Source organism: Salmo salar, chromosome 09 (assembly GCF_965601325.2).
Source record: "Salmo salar chromosome 09, fSalSal1, whole genome shotgun sequence".
Taxonomy (NCBI): Eukaryota; Metazoa; Chordata; class Actinopteri; order Salmoniformes; family Salmonidae; genus Salmo; species Salmo salar.
Genome location: NC_138299.1, coordinates 40,598,663 through 40,624,048, shown reverse-complemented (window position 1 = coordinate 40,624,048; position 25,386 = coordinate 40,598,663). Strand labels below are relative to the sequence as shown.

The 25,386-nt window shown below is 44.6% G+C and overlaps 2 protein-coding genes across 9 annotated transcripts in view; one reads left to right on the top strand and one right to left on the bottom strand.

Moving 5' to 3' along the window:
• LOC106611319 (SAM and SH3 domain containing 1b) overlaps window positions 1–5,872 on the top strand; it is a 116,558-nt gene extending 110,686 nt beyond the window's left edge. For all 6 annotated transcript variants that reach the window (XM_082955776.1, XM_082955774.1, XM_082955775.1 and 3 more), the window contains 3 exons: window positions 1,225–1,375; window positions 1,474–1,605; window positions 4,653–5,872. In XM_082955776.1, coding sequence (XP_082811902.1) covers window positions 1,225–1,375; window positions 1,474–1,605; window positions 4,653–5,014 — 645 coding nt within the window. In that variant the 3' untranslated portion in view covers window positions 5,015–5,872. The remainder of the gene's footprint in view (window positions 1–1,224; window positions 1,376–1,473; window positions 1,606–4,652) is intronic.
• Window positions 5,870–23,812, bottom strand: LOC106611320 (D-aspartate oxidase). 3 transcript variants are annotated; one of them, XM_082955780.1, is made up of 8 exons: window positions 13,876–14,086; window positions 13,362–13,435; window positions 10,837–11,020; window positions 7,726–7,834; window positions 7,373–7,549; window positions 7,034–7,193; window positions 6,845–6,943; window positions 5,870–6,635 (listed from the first exon to the last, which is right to left on the bottom strand). In XM_082955780.1, the coding sequence occupies exons 3-8, from the start codon at window positions 11,006–11,008 to the stop codon at window positions 6,333–6,335; spliced, it is 1,020 nt and encodes a 339-aa protein (XP_082811906.1). In that variant the 5' UTR covers window positions 11,009–11,020; window positions 13,362–13,435; window positions 13,876–14,086; the 3' UTR covers window positions 5,870–6,332. The 3 variants fall into 3 exon arrangements, with proteins under 3 accessions (XP_082811906.1, XP_082811907.1, XP_082811905.1); XM_082955781.1 differs by lacking the exons at window positions 13,362–13,435; window positions 13,876–14,086 and adding an exon at window positions 23,721–23,812; XM_082955779.1 differs by lacking the exon at window positions 13,362–13,435 and having other exon boundaries at window positions 13,876–14,081.
• Between the last annotated feature and the right edge of the window lie 1,574 nt (window positions 23,813–25,386).

The window sequence follows — 25,386 nt, the reverse complement described above, 5'->3', positions numbered from 1 at the left end:
ATAAAATGCAAATCAATTTATAACTTTTCTGGATATTCTTGTTGTTATTCTGTCTCTCACTGTTCAAATAAACCTACCATGAAAATTATAGACTGATCCTTTCTTTGTCAGTGGGCAAACGTACAAAATCAGCAGGGGATCAAATACTTTTTTCCCCCACTGTATATTCAATGTGTGGGACAAAATTGAGGCTATGATTAAGAAGTTGGAGCTCTTTTCTGTCTGCATTAACAAGGACAACACACAGGTCTTTCCATCATTACATGATTTATTTTCTGCAAATTAACTCAAGATTACGGACAATGTCAAATGTGATATAACAAAGCACCTGAGTGAGTTGGGTGCGCAATTACGCAGGTACTTTCCCGAAACGGATCACACAAACAACTGGATTTGTTATCCCTTTCATACCCTGCCTCCAGTCACTTACCAATATCTGAACAAGAGAGCTTCATCGAAATTGCAACAAGCGGTTCTGTGAAAATGTAATTTAATCAGAAGCCACTGCTAGATTTCTGGATTGGGCTGCGCTCAGAGTATCCTGCCTTGGCAAATCGCGCTGTTAAGACGCTGACGCCCTTCGCAACCACGTACCTATGTGAGAGTGGATTCTCAGCCCTCACTAGCATGAAAACTAAATACAGGCACAGACCGGGTGTGGAAAATTATTTGAGACTCTCCAATACAACCCAACATTGCAGACTTGTATGCATCCTTTCAAGGACACCCTTCTCATTAACCTGTGGTGAGTTATTCACAGTTTTCGATGAACAAATAAGGTTTTATATGTAAGATGGTTAAATAAAGAGCAAAATTATTGATTATTATTATTTGTGCCCTGGTCCTATAAGAGCTCTTTGTCAAAACCCACGAGCCGGGTTGTGACAAACTCACTCTCCTTCTTATGTTGAATAAATAGTGTGTGTGTGGCAGGCTTACAATGATGGCAAAAAACAACATTTGAGAGTGCGCTGACCCTGCTGCTAGAGGGGGTACGCAGCTGGAGGTTGAATGTTTGAAGAGGTACGGGACTATAAAAAGTTGGGGAACCACTGGTCTAGACTAACTCACAGTGACGACTTGCACTAGACTATGTATATACAGACGCTCACACTTGAATGCTGTTAAGATCCTCCTCCTTTGGATGTTTATTTTAAGTTTAAGTTGGCTACCTGACCAAATGCCTACCTTGTCACCCCTCTGTCCTTCTCACCCCTCCCCCAGGAGCACCTGCCTACCTTCCTGTTTAACGGCTATGAGGACCTGGACACCTTGAAGCTTCTAGAAGAGGAGGATCTAGATGAGCTCAACATCAGAGACCCTCAACACAGAGCTGTGCTGCTCACCGCTGTGGAGCTAATTCAGGAGTATGACGGTTAGTACACACACCCACACACACCCCTACACATACCCCCACAAACACAATTTGTTGTATGACAGATGTCCTTCTGCTGGGGGTGTTGTATCCTACAGGTAGCAGCAACCAGGACCGTAGCGGCCAGTCAGGGGGTTCTCAGGAGAAGCTGTTACTGGACCGTAGCGGCCTACTGGGGGACTCCCCACGAGACTCTGGCTGTTATGAGAGCAATGAGAACCTGGAGAATGGTAACGACAGCCTGACTTGACTCTGACTCTCCTCTTTCCCATCTTCATCCACTTCTTGCTGCCATAACTCTTCATCCTCTAAGGGCTGCCATGAGTCTTCTACAACCTCTTCATCCTCTAAGGGATGCCATGAGTCTTCTCAAAACTCTTCATCCTCTAAGGGCTGCCATGGGCTCCATTCTTCACTCATAGCTTGAGCATTCCAAACTGAGTTCTAAGGCCCCTGAGAGAGAGAGAGAGACTTGGCTGTAGCTCATTGTTTCATCTTTTATTTATTTGTAATTTTTTTTCAATGTGACTTTCTTCTGTTTCTCTGCACCGTGGGAGTAAAGGACTCTTATCACCAGACGGTGCTCTTCCCATCAACTCTGTACTCTACTGCCCTCCATCTGCAGGCATCTTTAGTCATCTGGGCCTGTATTCAGTGTCTCCGGGTAGGACAGCTGATATTGGATCAGTTTTGACTTATAGATCCGATTTAATACACAGCAGGGGGGACCTGATCCTAGATCAGCACTCCTACTCTGAGACAATTTTTGAATACGGGCCCTGTTCTTCTGGCTCTTTTTTTTCTTTGCAAGAATACATTTTCCATTCAACCAGAACGGAGGAGAACTGATGAGAGGGTATCGATCTAGCTCTGCATGGGTAGAAGAGAAAGAGAGGAGAGCTCTGCCTGTGTAGAAGAGAAAGAGAGGAGAGCTAACTCTCATGCTCCTACACTCACGCTCACTCACTCCACTATCTCCAGGGACCTGTACAATGTGTTCTGTAGAGCTGTTTCTGGACCTACACAGGAATAGATCGGTCTTTGCATTGGCTGAAAATGGTGACTGCTGTAGTAAAAACTATTTTAAAAAACACTTCTCAATACTACTTACATTATATTTACTGTGGAAGCTTTATTTGATAACTATATCTTTCTTATTGTGGTTATTTGCTTTGGTTTTAGTCTTTAAAATTACAGTGATGATATATGATGGCTGTTGTGAATGTCATCAGCCCGGGTGGAGAGTTTATGATGAGGATTTTCCACACCTGTATATTTCTCAAGATTTGTGCTGTTTTTGTGTTTATATTTTATAGTTCAGAACCATGTAATGTAGCACAATATGATGTGCATAAATACAGACCTGCTTAATGCAAGATTCAGAGTTAGTAAATGGTTCAATTAAAGATCCCGGGCTGTGTCGCAGTCCGGGTTAGGGGAGGGTTTGGCCGGCCGGGATGTCCTTGTCCCATCGCGCTCTAGCGACTCCTGTGGGCACATGCACGCTGACACGGTCGCCAGTTGGACGGTGTTTCCTCCGTCACATTGGTGCAGCTGGCTTCCGGGTTAAGCGAGCAGTGTGACTTGGCAGGGTCGTGTTTCGGAGGACACAAGGCTTTCGACCTTTGCCTCTTCCGAGTCTGTACGGGAGTTACAGTGATGGGACAAGACTAACTACCAATTGGATATCACGAAATTGGGTAAAATAAATAAATAAATGACTTGTTAAAATGGTGGCGCAACATTTTTGTACAATAATTGTGGGTGCATCAAAATACATAGTTGTGACTGAAAAAAGACAAATGTTTATAAGATAAGCTGTGTGTTATAGCTGACAATCTTAAAATCAGTGTTACATACAGCTCATGGCGATCTTCCCATAGCTCTTCTGATGCTAGGAGTTATACTGGTCTAGATATCTGTCTGTCCCAAATGGCACCCTATTCCTTATTGTAGTACAATGCTTTTAACAAAGACCAATAGTGCGCGCCATTACTACATTGGGGAATAGGGCACCATTTTTTTTATTTTTTATTTGACCTTTATTTATACAGGTTTATTCTCATTGAGATAATATCTCTTTTCCAAGAGAGACTTGTTACTACATTGGTGAATGGGGCGCCATTACTACATTGGGGAATGGGGCACCGTTACTACATTGGGGAATAGGGCACCGTTACTACATTGTGGAATGGGGCACCGTTACTACATTGGGGAATAGGGCACCGTTACTACATTGGGGAATAGGGCACCGTTACTACATTGGGGAATAGGGCACCGTTACTACATTGGGGAATAGGGCACCGTTACTACATTGGGGAATAGGGCACCGTTACTACATTGGGGAATAGGGCACCGTTACTACATTGGGGAATGGGGCACCGTTACTACATTGGGGAATGGGGCACCGTTACTACATTGGGGAATGGGGCACCGTTACTACATTGGGGAATGGGGCACCGTTACTACATTGGGGAATGGGGCACCGTTACTACATTGGGGAATGGGGCACCGTTACTACATTGGGGAATGGGGCGCCGTTACTACATTGGGGAATGGGGCGCCGTTACTACATTGGGGAATGGGGCGCCGTTACTACATTGGGGAATGGGGCGCCGTTACTACATTGGGGAATAGGGCACCGTTACTACATTGGGGAATGGGGCACCGTTACTACATTGGGGAATGGGGCGCCGTTACTACATTGGGGAATGGGGCGCCGTTACTACATTGGGGAATGGGGCGCCGTTACTACATTGGGGAATGGGGCGCCGTTACTACATTGGGGAATGGGGCGCCGTTACTACATTGGGGGGGCGCCGTTACTACATTGGGGAATGGGGCGCCGTTACTACATTGGGGAATGGGGCACCGTTACTACATTGGGGAATGGGGCACCGTTACTACATTGGGGAATGGGGCACCGTTACTACATTGGGGAATGGGGCACCGTTACTACATTGGGGAATAGGGCACCATTACTACATTGGGGAATGGGGCGCCATTTGGGACATAACCAGTCTTTGAACAGTTCGAAGGTGTGCCACTGTCATAGTGAGGGCCCGAGAATGGAATAAACTACTCAGTGGTTTACTAGACCGGTCTGCCTGCTTATTTCCCTCACCAGTCATCTCTACTGGACATCATCCTTTATATTCCCATCAGCTTTCACAATACAATAAATGATTTTTTTTTACAGTTCTGTTTCCATCCATGTATTTCAGCTCCTCTGAAAAGACCGGTATATTAATCCATTAACAATGCCTGTTTGTTTCAGGAGGGAGGGGCAAAAAGACATCTTCCATGAGCAGGTCCTCGTCAGGTTTTGAGTCCAGTCACCTCCCTTCACCAGAGAACCCCAGCCTCCCCTTCAACCTCCCCCTGACTCACCCCAGCAAAACTACCCTACAGACCAGATCAGAGAAGCAGGCCTCTACCTTACCATCTCTAATAATTCCCATGACCAGCTACAACCTGAGACCAGAGCAGGGCCAGAGCCATCACAGAGACACCTATATAGCCACACTGCTGCTGAGGAGCTGGAGCTGTGAGGAGCTGTGGCTGGGAGGTAGGCCTAGTCCCACAGCCCTGGGGCTGCTGCGGCCTTGCCTCTCCCTGGGGAGCTTCACTCAGAACTGAGCCTCCACACCACTGAACACACTCTGGAAGACCTAGAGCCAGCTCATACCACCATGTTCAAGGAGAACCTACACAAGAGGCTCTACCGCACCTACTAAGACACTCAGAAGGACCCTACCCGCCCTCACAACCACTGCTCAACACACCTTGTAGTGTTCTGTCCTGTATGTTAGTTGAACATGGAAATTCCCAGGTTAAGACCTTCCACGCACATACCTCAATATCCCCTCCATCACGAGGATGTAGCCTTCCCTGGCAAACCCAAACCCATGTGTACCATCACTCTCCAGCAATGACAAGTGACTAGGATAGTGCCTCTGAACACTTGTCTTTAGGCAGCACCTCTTTAGAGGATGTATATAGTTATTACACAAGCAGCAACCCAACCCAGCCCTGCACCTCAGACTGACCGTGCAGACACTCGTTCCTAGTCTGAAGCCGACAGGACTCCGTCTGCTGTGGGAAGGAAAACAACACCTGTCAGGTCGGGATCCATCCTGAAGGAAAGACTGGAGATATCTGACAACAGAGCCCTTCTCTGACAAGATAAATGGGCTCTCACCACATATACAGTACTATGGTAGTATTATGCTCATGTAGGACTCAGAAGTACCAGATGTGTCGAAGACCACAGGCCCCAGCTGGAGGTTCACAGATAAAAATATATCTTACTGCAGCTTACTGGGTTTCCTATCATATTTCACCTTTAACCCTGTTTGATTCTAAACTAGTATGAACATTGCCAAGCTGTACGTTATGTTAATACTGTATATGAAATACTGTGACTGAAGACTACAGAATTGGTTTTATTAAGATATTGTATGAAGTTGAGTGTGATTAAAGCAATACAAAAAACAAGGTCTTTGATTTTTATTTTTCTGGAAAGTTAGAATTGATTAAATCTGAGACATCTGAACATGAAACATAAGACAATATTTACTATCACTTAGTGACATGTCAAGTCCCTGTACCTTTAACTATTCTACCTCAGCCATTATCAATTGCTTGTCTGAAATATCCTTCTCTGAGGGGTTTTGCCACCTCTAAAACGGCAAAGTCTATTAATTCAATGTCATTCATCTTGGTAGCTTCCATAATATTCAGATGACATAATTCAAATAACTTTTCACGGTGGAGATTTCATTCATAAAACAATTAGCATCTTATCAAGTAAGCAAAATAGCATCGCTTGCTTTCATTTCATTAATGTGCAATGGCAGCAGGTATCACTAATTGTGTGACAAAATGGTGCAGATCAAGTAATTATATCCTAAAGTTATTTGGAAACGATTTCTATGGCAGAGTATCTGCGTAGTGCTCACAGCCTGGCCCTGGGGCGCACCTCATGGAGACACTTCCTGACCAGCCCCAGTGCTTCCAGTGCCGTGCCCCAGCTCAGAGTGACCCCCCAGCCCCCATGGCCGTAGTTATGTACCACCGGTACCTGTCGGCTCCCCAGGAGGACCATCTCTCTCTCCACCCGGACGTTCTTCCTACTGGGTCTCAGCCCCACAGACACCCCCAGGACCCTGGCCCTGCTTAGGGATGGCTCCAGGCTGCTACAGCGCTCCAGGATGTCTTGGCTGTCCTCTGGGTCCACCTCCAGGCGCCAGTCGTCCACCTGCCTACAGAGCCAATCAGCAGCACAAAAAGATAACTGTCTCTCTTCTAGAGAGCATACAGACTGAACTTGTAGTGAACGTGATGTTTTGTGGTAATTAGTGCATCCCCCATTCTACATTATCATTAAGTAATGTGTTTATTTCAGAGTATTCCTCAGGTAAAGCGCATCTCATTTCATGATGCAATTATGTTTCTAATAAACTTGACTTGCCTGGTGCCGCCCACTGTCACGCTGTGCATCCCTGGGTAGATATAGGACTGCCCTTCCCCATCCCGGATGAAGTGTTGGAGCCAGGGGGCCTGGACCTTCAAATCATATGGATGTTTATGGTCATATACAGCACAATGAAATGCTTATTTACAAGCTCTCTTAGGTGTGTGTGTGTGTATACACACTTTGAGGACTTGCCCCCTGACAGGGTAGACCTGAGAGTCCCCTACTAGAGACTTGGCGCCCAGACCGGAGCAGTTGACGATGACGTCGTAGCCCTGGCTGCTTAGTTCCTGGAGGTCGTTTACTTTCTGCTTCACAACCTGGCCTCCTGCTTTTCTAAACCTAAAACAACACTTTTTAAAGACAGTCATAAAAGATTTGAAACAGAGAAAAAAGCAAACGTCATCTATATTTTAATTCAGGAGGTACATAGACTAGCTGTTACAATGTTTTTGACACAGTAACCGTTAATAGATTAACACATGACTATAATATAGAAGTAAAACAAGCTAAAACCAAACCTCTTCTCCATCCATGGCAGGTAGTTGGAACATTCACATTTCACCGTGGTGAACGCCTGGCCAAACTTGTGATCGGGAAACCGTTTCAGTTCACGGTCTGTCATGATTCGGAAACCCAGCACAAATGCAGACCAGAATGGCACCTTATCCGCAGGGAGCTCCTTGTGTATTTGCCATCTAAAAAACACATGATCAATACCAGTAGGACTTCTGAATGTCAGAGAACTATTGAACTGGCTGTAATGTGTGTTTCAGAAATGGCACCCTACTCCCTATAGTGCACTTCTCTTCTGGCTCCAGTCAAAAGTAGTGCACTATATAGCATCCATTCCTTTATGGTTGAGGATCCTTACCCTGAGCTGAGAAACACCCCAGCCTCTGATGCCTGTTCTGATTGGGCGATAGGCAGTAGGTGATCAATTGTCTCCTTGAACCACCTCTGCTGCTGTTCCAGAGGGATATCTGGGGGGGAGAGAGGAATGTAGGGGGGGGGGGGGGAGAGAGGAATGTAGGGAGGGGGAGGGAGGAGAGGAATGTAGGGAGGGGGAGGGAGAGAGGAATGTAGGGAGGGGGAGGGAGAGAGGAATGTAGGGAGGGGGAGGGGAGAGAGGTATGTAGGGAGGGGGGAGGGCGAGAGGAATGTAGGGAGGGGAGGGAGAGAGGAATGTAGGGGGGGAGGGAGAGAGGAATGTAGGGAGGGGAGGGAGAGAGGCATGTAGGGAGGGGGAGGGAGAGAGGAATGTAGGGGGGGAGGGAGAGAGGAATGTAGGGGGGGAGGGAGAGAGGATTGTAGGGGGGGAGGGAGAGAGGAATGTAAGGGGGGAGGGAGAGAGGAATGTAAGGGGGGAGGGAGAGAGGAATGTAAAGGGGCGGGAGAGAGGAATGTAGGGGGGGAGGGAGAGAGGAATGTAGGGGGGGAGGGAGAGAGGAATGTAAGGGGGGAGGGAGAGAGGAATGGAAGGGTGGAGGGAGAGAGGAATGTAAGGGGGGAGGAAGAGAGGAATGTAAGGGGGGAGGGAGAGAGGAATGTAAGGGGGGAGGGAGAGAGGAATGTAAGGGGGGAGGGAGAGAGGAATGTAGGGGGGGAGGGAGAGAGGAATGTAGGGGGGGAGGGAGAGAGGAATGTAAGGGGGGAGGGAGAGAGGAATGTAAGGGGGGAGGAGAGAGGAATGGCGGGTGGAGGGAGAGAGGAATGTAGGGGGGAGGGAGAGAGGAATGTAAGGGGGGAGGGAGAGAGGAATGTAGGGGGGAGGGAGAGAGGAATGTAGGGGGGGAGGGAGAGAGGAATGTAGGGGGGAGGGAGAGAGGAATGTAGGGGGGGAGGGAGAGAGGATTGTAGGGGGGGAGGGAGAGAGGCATGTAAGGGGGGAGGGAGAGAGGAATGTAAGGGGGGAGGGAGAGAGGAATGTAGGGGGGGAGGGAGAGAGGAATGTAGGGGGGGAGGGAGAGAGGAATGTAAGGGGGGAGGGAGAGAGGAATGTAAGGGGGGAGGGAGAGAGGCATGGAGGGTGGAGGGAGAGAGGAATGTAGGGGGGAGGGAGAGGAATGTAAGGGGGGAGGGAGAGGAATGTAAGGGGGGAGGGAGAGAGGCATGTAGGGGGGGAGGGAGAGAGGAATGTAAGGGGAGAGGGAGAGAGGAATGGAGGGTGGAGGGAGAGAGGAATGTAGGGGGGAGGGAGAGAGGAATGTAAGGGGGGAGGGAGAGAGGAATGTAAGGGGGGAGGGAGAGAGGAATGTAAGGGGGGAGGGAGAGAGGAATGTAAGGGGGGAGGGAGAGAGGCATGTAAGGGGGGAGGGAGAGAGGAATGTAAGGGGGGAGGGAGAGGAATGTAAGGGGGGAGGGAGAGGAATGTAAGGGGGGAGAGAGGAATGTAGGGAGGGAGAGAGGAATGTAGGGAGGGGGAGGGAGAGAGGAATGTAGGGAGGGGGAGGGAGAGAGGAATGTAGGGAGGGGGAGGGAGAGAGGAATGTAGGGAGGGGGAGGGAGAGAGGAATGTAGGGGGGAGGGAGAGAGGAATGTAGGGGGGGAGGGAGAGGAATGTAGGGGGGAGGGAGAGAGGATTGTAGGGGGGAGGGAGAGAGGAATGTAAGGGGGGAGGGAGAGAGGCATGTAGGGGGGAGGGAGAGGAATGTAGGGGGGAGGGAGAGAGGAATGTAGGGGGGAGGGAGAGAGGAATGTAGGGGGGGAGGGAGAGAGGAATGTAGGGGGGGAGGGAGAGAGGAATGTAGGGGGGAGGGAGAGGGGAATGTAGAGAGGGGAGGGGGAGAGGAATGTAGAGGGGGGAGGGAGAGAGGAATGTAAGGGGGGAGGGAGAGAGGAATGTAGGGGGGGAGAGAGGAATGTAGGGGGGGAGAGGAATGTAAGGGGGGAGGGAGAGAGGAATGTAGGGGGGAGGGAGAGAGAGAGGAATGTAAGGGGGAAGGAGAGAGAGAGGAATGCAAGGGGGGAGGGAGAGAGAGAAGAATGTAAGGGGGGAGGGAGAGAGGAATGTAAGGGGGGGAGGGAGAGAGGAATGTAGGGGGTGAGGGAGAGAGGAATGTAGGGGGTGAGGGAGAGAGGAATGTAAGGGGGGGAGGGAGAGAGGAATGTAAGGGGGGGAGGGAGAGAGGAATGTAAGGGGGGAGGGAGAGAGGAGTGTAGGGGGGAGGGAGAGAGGAATGTAGGGGGTGAGGGAGAGAGGAATGTAAGGGGGGAGGGAGAGAGGAATGTAAGGGGGGAGGGAGAGAGGAATGTAAGGGGGGAGGGAGAGAGGAATGTAGGGGGGAGGGAGAGAGGAATGTAGGGGGGAGGGAGAGAGGAATGTAGGGGGTGAGGGAGAGGAATGTAGAGCGGGAGAGAGGAATGTAAGGGGGGAGGGAGAGAGGGAGGGATGAATGTAAGGGGGGAGGGAGATAGGAATGTAAGGGGGAGGGAGGGAAGGATGGAGGAGGGAGGGAGGGAGAGAGGAATGGAGGGTGGAGGGAGAGAGGAATGAAGGGGGGAGGGAACGAGAGGAATGTAGGGGGGAGGGAGCGAGAGGAATGGAGGGAGGGAGCGAGAGGAATGTAAGGGGGAGGGAGAGAGGAATGTAGGGGGGAGGGAGAGAGGAATGTAGGGGGGAGGGAGAGAGGAATGTAGGGGGGAGGGAGAGAGGAATGGAGGGAGGGAGGGAGGGGGAAGGGAGAGAGAGAGGGAGAGAAGGAGGGGGAGGAGAGAGGGGGGAGGGAGAGAGAGGGAGGAATGGAGGGAGTAGAAGTCACATCAACTGGGGATGATATTTTCGGATGAATTTACTTAAAGTAAATTAGGAAATAATGAATTTACCATTAACACACAATGCAGTAACTCATAGTCCTCGTACACTAAAAGCATATATAGTGAAAAGTTCAACATCCTATTGTCTGCCATTTCACATGAAGTGGTCAGAAACCAATAAAAAGTCATGACTATTAATGAACTGGATAAAGAGATGCCCATGCCTCACCTGGGAACGGTGAGCAAATCAGGATCCCAGCAGCCACGTCACTGGTGGTGTCTGGGGTAAACCTGTCAGCTATGAGGGTCACAGAGCAGTAGGGGAGGGCCTCAGCGATGCACACAGCTGTGGAGAAGCCAACCACACCTCCACCCACCACCACCACTGTCATACTCTTCATCACACGATGATTCTGCTGGGAGAAAAACAACATAAGGGAAAGTTGTAACACTTACTTGTACTGCGTTATACTGTGTATACAGTGCCTTCGGAAAGTATTCAGAACCCTTGACTTTTTACAAATTTTGTTACGTTACAGCCTTATTCTAAAATGGATTAAACAAAAACATTTCCTCAGCAATCTACAATACCTCATAAGTATAAAGTCAAGGGGTCTGACTAGTTTCCGAAGGCACTATACACCTTGTTAAAGCACCTGTATGTGATACATGAAGGGGAGTATGATCAAATGGGTTTGGCCCAGCGTCGTCCGGGTTAGGGGAGGGTTTGGCCCAGCGTCGTTAGGGGAGGGTTTGGCCCAGCGTCGTTAGGGGAGGGTTTGGCCCAGCGTCGTTAGGGGAGGGTTTGGCCCAGCGTCGTTAGGGGAGGGTTTGGCCCAGCGTCGTTAGGAGAGGGTTTGGCCCAGCGTCGTTAGGGAAGGGTTTGGCCCAGCGTCGTTAGGGGAGGGTTTGGCCCAGCGTCGTCAGGGGAGGGTTTGGCCCAGCGTCGTCCGGGGAGGGTTTGGCCCAGCGTCGTCCGGGGAGGGTTTGGCCCAGCGTCGTCCGGGAGGGTTTGGCCCAGCGTCGTCAGGGGAGGGTTTGGCCCAGCGTCGTCAGGGGAGGGTTTGGCCCAGCGTCGTCCGGGGAGGGTTTGGCCCAGCGTCGTTAGGAGAGGTTTTGGCCCAGCGTCGTTAGGGAAGGGTTTGGCCCAGCGTCGTCAGGGGAGGGTTTGGCCAAGGCGTCGTCAGGGGAGGGTTTGGCCCAGCGTCGTCCGGGGAGGGTTTGGCCCAGCGTCGTCCGGGGAGGGTTTGGCCCAGCGTCGTTAGGAGAGGTTTTGGCCCAGCGTCGTTAGGGAAGGGTTTGGCCCAGCGTCGTTAGGGGAGGGTTTGGCCCAGCGTCGTCCGGGGAGGGTTTGGCCCAGCGTCGTCCGGGTTAGGGGAGGGTTTGGCCCAGCGTCGTCCGGGTTAGGGGAGGGTTTGGCCCAGCGTCGTCCGAGTGTCGTCCGGGTTAGGGGAGGGTTTGGCCCAGCGTCGTCGGGGTTAGGGGAGGGTTTGGCCCAGCGTCGTCCGGGTTAGGGGAGGGTTTGGCCCAGCGTCGTCCGAGTGTCGTCCGGGTTAGGGGAGGGTTTGGCCCAGCGTCGTCCAAGTTAGGGGAGGGTTTGGCCCAGCGTCGTCGGGGTTAGGGGAGGGTTTGGCCCAGCGTCGTACGGGTTAGGGGAGGGTTTGGCCCAGCGTCGCCCGGGTTAGGGGAGGGTTTGGCCCAGCGTCGTCGGGGTTAGGGGAGGGTTTGGCCCAGCGTCGCCCGAGTTAGGGGAGGGTTTGGGGGGAGAAAGGGGTGAAGAAAAAAACTTAAACAGCATTGCAGTGTTCCAGTCCTACGTGTTTATTTTTGATCCCAGCCCCGTCGCTGCATCAGGCCTTTTGCCTCTTCGTAGGCCATCATTGTAAATAAGAATTTGTTCTTAATTGACTTGCCTAGTTAAAGGTTACATTTTTATATATATATAAAACACGGGGCTAAAGTTTAAGGAGAGGGTTTGCTCACTGCTGTTGGTTTAAGATACGTTGGTTGGTTAATGTCAATTAAATGACAATGGGCTGTTTGTACAAACACTAACCACTCCACTTGACTCAATTAAGTGTTAAACATTCAACCTTTTTTTAAATCAACATTTTCATTTATCTGGATTAAATATATCCAACACTGCTTGGGATTTTGAAGTTAAATAGAGCAAGTTTTAAAAATGATAATCACCCTTTTGAAACTGCAGTAAAGCTTCAGTAACCAGTCACTGGTGGTAATTGGATGCAGTAATTGCAGGATACTGCAGTTATACGCATTCTGACTGCAATATTTTTTCTTAAGGGCATTTACATAAAACACTGCTATTTGCCCATAATCTATTATGATGCCTAACAGAACTAATCCAACGAATGTTTTGACCTACCTGCAGGCTGTGCAAGGTCACAATGTATCAAACTAATTTACTTGTCTGCATAATGAACAGCCAGATCATTATGTAATAGAAATCCTGCTCCATCGGACTAGTTTGTATCTGTGGGAAGCCAGATAGAGGATCAGTTCCCCTTCCCAACCTTAACTATTAGTGGGGGACATGCAAAACTGACCCAAGATCAGAGTCTAGAGGCAACTTCACCATACTCTGCGGGGGTTAACGTCCTGAAAGGAATCAAATAAATTCTGTGTGCCTTTATGAAGCGGTGAAGTTTTTGTTATTCATCCAAATAATCTGTGTTCATAGTGTAGTGTATGAGAACTACAAACACAGTTATGACATCGAAAAAGGCTACTAACCTACTACATGTCTCTTGTAAAAGGTTGTCCAACATTCTTCAAGTTGACCTTACAGAGAGCAGACATCATATCGCCTATAATAAAGATTTGCCTACAATTAAACTAGAACCTGAACTAAATTTAAAACAATGTGAGAGTGGACTACAATAAACAGTTGTTTGCTAGACAACAACAAAGGATAAATAAATAAATGGTGGGAAATAGGAAAATTGTACCAACAAGAGCGTATTACGATCAGTGGCTCACTGCTGCGCATGCCTGAGATTTTAAGCATAACTCATACATAGTCCACAGACGCGATAACCCAGCGTCACATTGTCACATGCTGCGTTGAAATACTAGTCGGAACTAGGAGACTGACATTTCTAACTTGCTAACTGGTTGTAGTTATACACATGCAGCGTGCACAACCAGTTAGCAAATCGAACATTTCCGAGTAACGACTAGCACGTGAACGCGGCAATAGTTGGCTCTGAGACCACAATCCGCAGGGCACTACAGCCCGAAAACGCACCTCCCCACAATTCCCAACCAACGCGTCTCAGGTACACGTCCTCTATTCATTTGAAGGTGTTGACAGTTGAAGAAATCGCTTGAGCTGCGCTGAGAATTCGACAAGTATAAAAAGCAACGGTCCAATATTCTAGAACACTGCTGTTCGTACACTTGTTGGACTATGATCAATCCAGGCGTAGTTACCACAGCCACAAAATCACAAACCCCGCCCATTTCTACCATTGATCTGCGTAGAATCTGATTTTAAACCTAATCTTAACCACACTGCTAACTTTATGCCTAACCTTAAATTAAGACCATAAACCCATTTTTGTTTTCGTGAATTATTACAATATAGCTCATTTTGACTTTAGTAACTACTAGAAACCCACATGCTTCCCATTTGAAACATTTGGGGAAATGTTGTGTATATTGTAATGAAACAGCAGGGAGCATGCTCGTGCGGCAGTCGATATCCGCGTTTATAAACCCAGGGTCGTTACAATATATTATGTGGACATTTTATAACGGTTTTGTCCGTTGGTCTTCTGGTGCTTTCAAGACAACTGGGAACAAATATTCAGTATGGTGTCATTTGACTAATAAGACTATATGGTGTAATTAACATATTCCTGTCAACTGTACATTTTCTGCATGATTCGGTATGACGTTATAATCACTAACATTTGCTTCCATCCTTGTATTTCTGTCAGGCGTCTTTACTGAAGAAAGTCTCCAGCCTTGGTTCGCATAGCGTCAAATTCATCATGGGAACCACTCGATATGATTGGTCATCGCCCAGCTGTCTCCGTTGGTGTTTTGCATAAAGTTGGGAAAAGTTTATTTTTTCACCGCCACTTTCTCACAGCTTTCTTTCCATTGAAATGACTGGGAAGTGGCGTTTCAGCGAGCGGCATCCTGTGTTAGTGTATCATGCCCACGGTTCTCGGGGTCGTCACTAGTTACCACAGCCGTAAAGTCAGAAGGCCCGCCTACTCGACCAATCAGACGAGGGAGTGTGATGACCAAAGTACTGGTGGGGGTTGCTGAAGATGGCGGCGAGTAACCTTAACTTTTATCCCTCTCAAATTTACAGAAATGTAACGGAACTTGGTTTATAGTAAACACAATAGAGAACAACGCTTAGTTGACAGCTAATTTGATCTGAAACTTTGAGAAATGAAAGAAAAAAATGTGCGATAGAGCAAAGGGAGGACAAGGCAGTTGCTAGCTGAGCACTCATACATTGGAGAAGAAATAAAGGATTCTGGACATTAGGTTGATTCTGAAAATCCAAACAATAGTCCCGCACCCCAAAAGCTTTTTTGTTGTGAAGACTGCAACGCAGATTTTGTATTCATTCAAGAAACACATTCATGTAAAGAGGACTATAATTATTGGAAAAATCAGTGGGGCAATGTCATTGTTTTGGCCCACGGGACTAATCATTCAGCTGGGGTTGCAATTTTAGCACCCAATTTCAAAGGGAAATTTTTGTTTACTCAAATGGACTCCAATGGACATCGGCTAGTAGCGGTCATCAACCACATGGACAGATTATTTGTGTTGTGTAATGTATATGGATACTGTTCTAGTCCTCCAAATAACTTACTTCTAGAGGAGATTGAAGAAATTCTTAAATCTTCTGAGAAAATATCCATCCAGTCAGATTATAGTTAGTGGAGATTTTAATATGGTTTATTCTAATGAGACTGATAGATTGCCCCATAGGCCTAACATTGTTGTGAACAAGTTGGTGAATTTCTGCCAAAGCCTGGACTTAATTGACATATGGAGAGTTAAAAACCCTGGAGAGAAACAATACACATGGAGTAATAGAGATCGTTCTTTACAATCAAGAATTGATTTGTGGGTGATAACCTCTAGTCTTGAGCCCAACACTGTAGAGGTAAAAATACTGCCTGTAGTCCTGATGGATCATAAAGTCATATGGTTGACTGTAAGAATGTGCAGTAATGATGGTAAGAAATAATCTGGTGGTTATTGGAAATTAAATAACTCATTGTTAATGCATGATGATTTAAAAAATGTGATTAAGAATTTAATTTCTGTTTACTGGAGTTTAGCTACATCCAGGGTCGAAAATCTGATATCAACTTTGGAGGGGACAATTACATGAAATTTTCTCAAGAGCAATTCCTGAGGGGGACACCAAAAGTAGTGCTGTAACACATAGCCTACATTGTAATATGGTATATGTATATTGAGGAACCAAAGAAATAAGGTGTTTGCCATACTCCTAACTACCGGTACCCAAAACTACACAACTAATCACAACAGCAATACCATTGCCTTTAACAAATCTTAGTTCAGTCACCAGTTTAAGTTGAGAGTGGGGGTATCCATGGCATTTTCCAATGATGTTCCTATTTTACAAGTAAAAAAAATGGAGAACCTTTCATAATGTTGCCAAACAAAGACTCAACAAACTTACCTGAGACTCCCTGTCTCTGCCAGTCTGTCCCTGCATATCTGTCCCCAACTCTGCTGTCTGTGTGCCATCTGTTGCCTGCTCTGCCTAATGACATCATTGTGAAACATTTCCATTAGAATTGAATTTCTTTCTAATGAACATTTTATCAACTAGTCTTTGAGATATTAGGCTACTAGGGTTCTTACTTTGCGTATTGGTGTACTGAAAAATACTCTGATGTCTGTCTTTTTTTATTTTTCTGGCATTTTTCTACCTGGCTGGCTGGCTGGCTACACACACACAGTATGTAGGTTATTTACAGTAGGGGATGGGCTTCTATCATCTTATCTTCTATCATTCTATTTGGGCTTCGATCTAAAAGGTAGCTAGCAAATGTGAAACGGATTAACATGACAAGAGTTGACAGCTGTATGAGTTCACCATTTACACAACATATGCTGCAACCTTTTGTAATTTTAATAGTTTGTTTCATATTGGCTGGCTTCCAACAATAGCTGAATTTGCAAAGCTAGCGAGAACCAATTCCGTTTCAGTGGTGTTTGCTATAATCTTTGCTACCCGGGTTAATAAAATAAATGAAATGTTCCCTTGCGACAATTTAGCTTTTGCAACGAGACCATTAAATATATTTAAGACAATGGTAGAAGAGAGTGTAGTTATGTTCAGTTTCGACTTCAGTTTATCGCTAACCTTATCACAGGGACTTTGAAGCACTAACTTACATCATCTGCATGCTGATCTTGGAATAAATTGACGATAGCAAAGATTCCATCTTTGACGACGCTAAATGGAATAGGTACTAGCTAGCTTAATAGTTAATATTTGCGCGCTAGCTCTGCAAATTCAGCTAGTGTGTGTGTGAACCCTGCCAACATAAAACAAAACATTGCTATGGCGCGATTGACTGGATGAACCTCACGTCAGTTACGTGCATTGAGTGCCTTTCAGGCAGTAGACACGACCCCTCTGTTACCTTGCCAACTAAGGAACTGGCAGTGGATCAAACCATTGTGAGGCAAAGGGTGGGGGGGTCGCAATCTTTTGAAACTTAAAAACGCGCTATTAAGTGTCTATAATCAGCAAAATTGCTTTCATTGCGTATTGTTAATATTATTTAAATTACATAGTTATGTTTACAGTGATATATTGGGGGGGGACAAATCATATTTTTCCCAGGATGGGGGGGGTCGTGTCCCCCCCCGGGATTTCCGCCCCTGGCTACATCTAATGCAGAATATGGGAAATACTGGGAACTGCTGAAATTTAAAATTCGCTCAGCCTGTATTACTAATGGAAAACGGCTTGCTTTAAGAAGGAGATGTGAGGTAGCTGAACTCTAAGACAATTGCGGATGTCACAGAGATTGAGCATCTTGATCTTAATGAGAAAGCTAAATTGAATGATTTACAGAATCAACGAGATACATTGTATGAGGAAAAGGCTAGAGGAGCTTTCATAAGATCCATAAAACAATGGCTTGAAAAAGGTGAAAAGAACAGTAGATACTTTTTTAATTTGGAAAAGAGGAGGGGAACTCAACACACTTCGGGGTTACCACTGAGGATAGAGAGTTATCAGACTTTACCACTAAGTTTTTTTGAGAATCTTTACTTCTTAGATAACAATTTGAGTGACTCTAAGGATCTCCTTGATTTTATAGAGAATGTCAATTCAGTTCGTGAAGAATTCAATCGGTCTTGTTGTCAAGATTTATCCATTATGGACATCCAGTACGGGGTTGCTCAGTTAAAAAATAATAAATCTCCAGGTTGTGATGGATTAAAAACCTGTTAGGGCTAGGGGGCAGTATTGACACGGCTGGATAAAAAACATACCCGATTTAATCTGGTTACCACTCCTACCCAGTAACTAGAATATGCATATACTTATTACATATGGATAGAAAACACCCTAAATTTTCTAAAACTGTTTGAATGGTGTCTGTGAGTATAACAGAACTCATTTGGCAGGCAAAACCCTGAGACATTTTCTGACAGGAAGTGGATACCTAATGTGTTGTATTACCTTTAAACCTATCCCATTGAAAAACACAGGGGCTGAGGAATATTTTGGCACTTCCTATTGCTTCCACTAGATGTCACCAGCCTTTACAAAGTGTTTTGAGTCTTCTGGAGGGAGATCTGACCGAACAAGAGCCATGGAACGATGATGGCCCATTAGACACCTGGCGCGCGATTTCATGTTGGGTACCCTCGTTCCAATACGTTATAAAAGAGTATGCATTCGTCCACCTTGAATATTATTCATGTTCTGGTTTAAAAAGGCCCTAATGATTTATGCTATACAACGTTTGACATGTTTGAACGAACGTAAATATATTTTTTCCCCTCGTTCATGACGAGAAGTCCGGCTGGCTTAGATCATGTGCTAACAAGACGGAGATTTTTGGACATAAATGATGAGCTTTTTTGAACAAAACGACATTCGTTATGGACCTGTGATACCTGGAAGTGACATCTGATGAAGAGAATCAAAGGTAATGGATTATTTACATAGTATTTTCGATTTTAGATCTCCCCAACATGACGTCTAGTCTGTATCGCAACGCGTATTTTTCTGGGCGCAGTGCTCAGATTATTGCAAAGTGTGATTTCCCAGTAAGGTTATTTTTAAATCTGGCAAGTTGATTGCGTTCAAGAGATGTAAATCTATAATTCTTTAAATGACAATATAATATTTTACCAATGTTTTCTAATTTTAATTATTTAATTTGTGGTGTTGACTTGACTGCCGGTTATTGGAGGGAAACGATTTCCTCAACATCAATGCCATAGTAAAACGCTGTTTTTGGATATAAATATGAACTTGATAGAACTAAAAATGCATGCATTGTCTAACATAATGTCCTAGGAGTGTCATCTGATGGAGATTGTAAAAGGTTAGTGCATCATTTTAGCTGGTTTTATGGTTTTGGTGACCCTGTCTTTGAATTGACAAAACATTACACACAACTCTTGTAAATGTACTGTCCTAACATACTCTAAATTTATGCTTTCGCCGTAAAACCTTTTTGAAATCGTAAAACGTGGTTAGATTAAGGAGATGTTTATCTTTCAAAGGGTGTAAAATAGTTGTATGTTTGAAAAATTTGAATTTTGACATTTATTTGGATTCAAATTTGCCGCTCTTGAAATGCACCTGCTGTTGATGGAGTGCACCACGGGTGGGACGCTAGCGTCCCACCTAGCCCATAGAGGTTAACCTCCTGAATTTTACAAAACCTTCTCTGAAGAAATAGCACCATTTTCACTTGAAACCTTTAACCTGTTAGGGCTAGGGGGCAGTATTGACACGGCCGGATAAAAAACGTACCCGATTTAATCTGGTTACTACTCCTGCCCAGTAACTAGAATATGCATATAATTATTGGCTTTGGATAGAAAACACCCTAAAGTTTCTAAAACTTTGAATGGTGTCTGTGAGTATAACAGAACTCATATGGCAGGCCAAAACCTGAGAAGATTCCATGCAGGAAGTGGCCTGTCTGACAAGTTGTTGTTCATCTTGGCTCTTTTTATTGAAGACTGAGGATCTTTGCTATAACGTGACACTTCCTACGGCTCCCATAGGCTCTCAGAGCCCGGGAAAAAGCTGAATGATATCGAGGCAGCCTCTGGCTGAAACACATTATCGCATTTGGCAAGTGGCCGATCAGAGTACTATGGGTTTAGGCGCGTGCATGAGTCGACCCCGTGCTTTATTTTCTTTCCTCTTTTTACCTAAACGCAGATTCCCGGTCGGAATATTATCGCTTTTTTTACGAGAAAATTGGCATAAAAATTGATTTTAAACAGCGGTTGACATGCTTCGAAGTACGGTAATGGAATATTTAGAATTTTTTTGTCACGAAATGCGCCATGCTCGTCACCCTTATTTACCCTTTCGGATAGTGTCTTGAACGCACGAACAAAACGCCGCTATTTGGATATAACAATGGATTATTTGGGACCAAACCAACATTTGTTATTGAAGTAGAAGTCCTGGGAGTGCATTCTGATGAAGAACAGCAAAGGTAATAACATTTTTGTTATAGTAAATCTGACTTTGGTGAGTGCTAAACTTGCTGGGTGTCTAAATAGCTAGCCCTGTGATGCTGGGCTATCTACTGAGAATATTGCAAAATGTGCTTTCACCGAAAAGCTATTTTAAAATCGGACATAGAGTGCATAGAGGAGTTCTGTATCTATAATTCTTAAAATAATTGTTATGTTTTTTGTGAACGTTTATCGTGAGTAATTTAGTAAATTCACCAGCAGTGTTCGGTGGGAATGCTAGTCACATGCTAATGTAAAAAGCTGGTTTTTGATATAAATATGAACTTGATTGAACAAAACATGCATGTATTGTATAACATAATGTCCTAGGGTTGTCATCTGATGAAGATCATCAAAGGTTAGTGCTGCATTTAGCTGTGGTTTGGGTTTATGTGACATTATATGCTAGCTTGAAAAATGGGTGTCTGATTATTTCTGGCTGGGTACTCTGCTGACATAATCTAATGTTTTGCTTTTTAAAAGCCTTTTTGAAATCGGACAGTGTGGTTAGATTAACGAGAGTCTTGTCTTTAAAATGGTGTAAAATAGTCATATGATTGAAAAATTGAAGTTTTTGCATTTTTGAGGTATTTGAATATCGCGCCACGGGATTACACTGGCTGTTGAGTAGGTGGGACGCAAGCGTCCCACCTAGCCCATAGAGGTTAAGGCTATAAAGGAGAACTACCTGCCTCTCTGAAGCAAGGGGTTATTACTGTTATACCTAAACCACACAAGGATCTCTTAAATATTGATAATTGGCGTCCAATCACACTCCTAAATAACAACTACAAAATTATAGCCTTAATCTTTGCAAAAAGGTTAAAGTCTTGCTTGAATGATCTGATTGAATGTCAATCAGGGTTTATGAAAGGGCGCCATATATCTAATAATCTGAGGCTGGTGTTAGACTTGGTTGAGTATTGTGATCTATTGGATGACTTCCCTGTTATCCTATTTTGGGATTTTCAGAAAGCATTTGATACAGTAAGTCACAATTTTATCTTTGATTGTCTTAAGCATTTTAAATTTGGTCGTTTTTTTGTTGTTGACGCGATTAGAACTCTGTATAATGGTGGCAATAGCTGTATCAAACTCTGTCATGGAACATCCTCAAGGTTGAACATTTACAAAGGAATACGATAAGGTTGTCCAATTTCACCTTTTTTATTTTTGTTAGTATCTCAAATTTTATGCTCAATAGTTCATCAAAGTCGATTTGAAGGCATTACATTCCAGGCCAGAGAGATCAAGATATCCCAACTGGTGGATGACACTTTTTTTGAAAAATGTGTCACAAGCTAGATTAGCATGGGATATTGTGAAGCAGTCCTCCAAAATCTCAGGTTTGGCATTAAATCTTTCCAAATGTGAGATGTATGTTTTGAAAGGAGCTGTCAATTCAGCAGATTGTAACATCTCTGAAAAAGATACTGTAACCTACCTCGGTGTAAAGATCACCAAAAATCTTAAGGCTGTGAATGATCTTAATTTGAACCCTGTAACTGAATCTGTCAAAAAAAATGTTATCCTCGTGGTGAGGGAGGGATTTAAGTCTTCAAGGAAGGATGCTTTTATCCAAAGCTGAGGGGCTATCTCGTGCATCCTATCTTTTTTCATCTATTGACATTCCCAAATCCACTTGCTCTACCTTAGATAGGCTTTTGTACAACTTCATATGGAAAAACAAGCCACATAAGATAAAGAGATGTTACCAACAGGGTTTGTGATGGCGGTCAAAATGTCTTAGACTTCACTCTCTTCAATCAGATATCAAAGGTCAAGTGGATTAAAAGGTACATAAAAAATCCTCATAGTTTCTGGAATATTATACCTCATTTTATTTTTCAGAAGTTCTGAGGGCTTCATTTTTTACTACAATGTCCATATATTGTGGGTAAACTTCCTGTGAAACTGGCAGATTTTCACAAGCAAGCTTTAATGTGCTGGGCTTCGCTGTATAAACACAACTTTTCACCTCATAAATATTTTATATGGAACAATGGGTCGATATTACATAGAAACAAGATGTTATTTACCCAAAAATGGTTCTCGAAAAACATTGTCCTTGTCAGCCAATTAGGTAATATTAGTGGGAATCTATTTACATGGAGAGAATTTATGGAAAGATACAACTGAGGTTTCAAGCAAGGAATATGACACTTATTTATTAAAGCTATACCTAGTGGGATAAAAACTTTACTTCAGAAAAATGCATATTTTGGAATATCTCTGATTGTAAGCGATATCCAGGTGAATGGCATTGGTCTACTAGATACAAAATTCAACAATATTTTATTAAAGGATATTTTCTACAGGAAGTCTATTCCCTCTGCGATATTTTGTTGGGCTTCATCGTTTGATGTAAACTGGTGCCGTGCTTGGCTCATTCCACACATTTATGGTGACCAATAAAGTAAAGGAGATCTCCTTTAAGCTTATCCATAGATTCTGTCTGTGTAATAGCTTGATTTATAAATATATACCTGATGTTACCAGTGAATGCAGTTTTTGTCAACTAGAAACTGAATCTATTGAACACTTATTCTGTCATTGTTTATACAGTGGGGGGGGAGTATTTGATCCCCTGCTGATTTTGTACGTTTGCCCACTGACAAAGAAAGGATCAGTCTATACTTTTAATGGTAGGTTTATTTGAACAGTGAGAGACAGAATAACAACAAAAATATCCAGAAAAACGCATGTCAAAATGTTATAAATTGATTTGCATTTTAATGGGGGAAATAAGTATTTGACCCCCTCTCAATCAGAAAGATTTCTGGCTCCCAGGTGTCTTTTATACAGGTAACGAGCTGAGATTAGGAGTGTTACGCCCCTGAAAAAGGGGAGAAATAATCACGAGAGAGTGATACGGTATTGTTTCCTCAATAACCTTTAGTGCAATCACTTTACAAAAGTAACACATTTGACAGAACAACAGATCTACAGGAAAGAGCTAGTGTTGTAGGGTACAAGGCTTATTCAAGTCACAACAGTATACACTGTAATTCACTGAAACATATACTAATTTCAATGTAACTGTCAAGCACAAAGATTTAACTCAGTAAACCATAACTCAATTTATCAACAGTCAATAAAGTGTTTGAAAAACCATTATACAAACAACACCGCAAAATATCTTATTAACAACGCACGTTCATTGACGATCGACATAAAATGGCAGCTACTCTCAGTACGAAGCTAGCCTTCGCTGCAACCGAGCAGGGCTCATATTACTCTCTGCAAACTTAACTCTAACTTCCTCAAGATGTTACTAAGACACACCTTAAACACTCTTGACATGTTAGCGAGTTATTACATTTAAATCACTCAGTTTTATCATCACTAACGTACCTGAAAAAGGGGAGAAATAATCGCGAGAGTGATACGGTATCGTTTCCTCAATAACCTTTATCGCAATGAGGAAAAACCCGCGATTTCCCCGCGAACTTGGGTGGAGACCAGAGCAATCGATCTCAGGCTCATACATTAAAAGCATTTAGTAGATCACAGATTAACACTTTTCCCCTTCAATTAACACCACAAAATAAAGTAATCAATATAACGTTTACACATTCCTTTTACAATTCTTACCCTTTGTACGCTTGACGGATTTTAACTTTTTAACACAATTATATGAATGTTATCAATCTCTATCAACTAATACAGAATGCATGATCTTTTTAACCTTAGATGTTTTAAGATCCTCACATACTATGAACTTACTAATACTTTTTAATGTATGACAGGCTATGAGTATTTACTTTAACCTGTCACAGGAGCACACTCATAAAGGGAGTGCTCCTAATCTCAGCTTGTTACCTGTATAAAAGACACCTGTTCACAGAAGCAATCAATCAATCAGATTCCAAACTCTCCACCATGGCCAAGACCAAAGAGCTCTCCAAGGATGTCAGGGACAAGATTGTAGACCTACACAAGGCTGGAATGGGCTACAAGACCATCGCCAAGCAGCTTGGTGAGAAGGTGACAACATTTGGTGCGATTATTCACAAATGGAAGAAACACAAAAGAACTGTCAATATCTCTCGGCCTGGGACTCCATGCAAGATCTCACCTCGTGGAGTTGCAATGATCATGAGAACGGTGAGGAATCAGCCCAGAACTACACGGGAGGATCTTGTCAATGATCTCAAGGCAGCTGGGACCATAGTCACCAAGAAAACAATTAGTAACACACTACGCCGTGAAGGACTGAAATCCTGCAGTGCCCGCAAGGTCCCCCTGCTCAAGAATACATATACATACCCGTCTGAAGTTTGCCAATGAACATCTGAATGACTCAGAGGACAATTGGTGAAAGTGTTGTGGTTAGATGAGACCAAAATGGAGCTCTTTGACATCAACTCAACTCGCCGTGTTTGGAGGAGGAGGAATGCCGCCTATGACCCCAAGAACACCATCTCCACCGTCAAACATGGAGGTGGAAACATTATGCTTTGGGGGTGTTTTTCTGCTAAGGGGACAGGACAACTTCACTGCATCAAAGTGACGATGGACGGGGCCATGTACCGTCAAATCTTGGGTGAGAACCTCCTTCCCTCAGCCAGGGCATTGAAAATGGGTCGTGGATGGGTATTCCAGTATGACAATGACCCAAAACACACGGCCAAGGCAACAAAGGAGTGACTCAAGAAGAAGCACATTAAGGTCCTGGAGTGGCCTAGCCAGTCTCCAGACCTTAATCCCATAGAAGATCTGTGGAGGGAGCTGAAGGTTCGAGTTTCCCAACGTCAGCCTCGAAACCTTAATGACTTGGAGAAGATCTGCAAAGAGGAGTGGGACAAAATCCCTCCTGAGATGTGTGCAAACCTGGTGGCCAACTACAAGAAACGTCTGACCTCTGTGATTGCCAACAAGGGTTTTGCCACTAAGTACTAAGTCATGTTTTGCAGAGGGGTCAAATACTCATTTCCCTCATTAAAATGCAAATCATTTTATAACATTTTTGACATGCGTTTTTCAGGATTTTTTTGTTGTTATTCTGTCTCTCACTGTT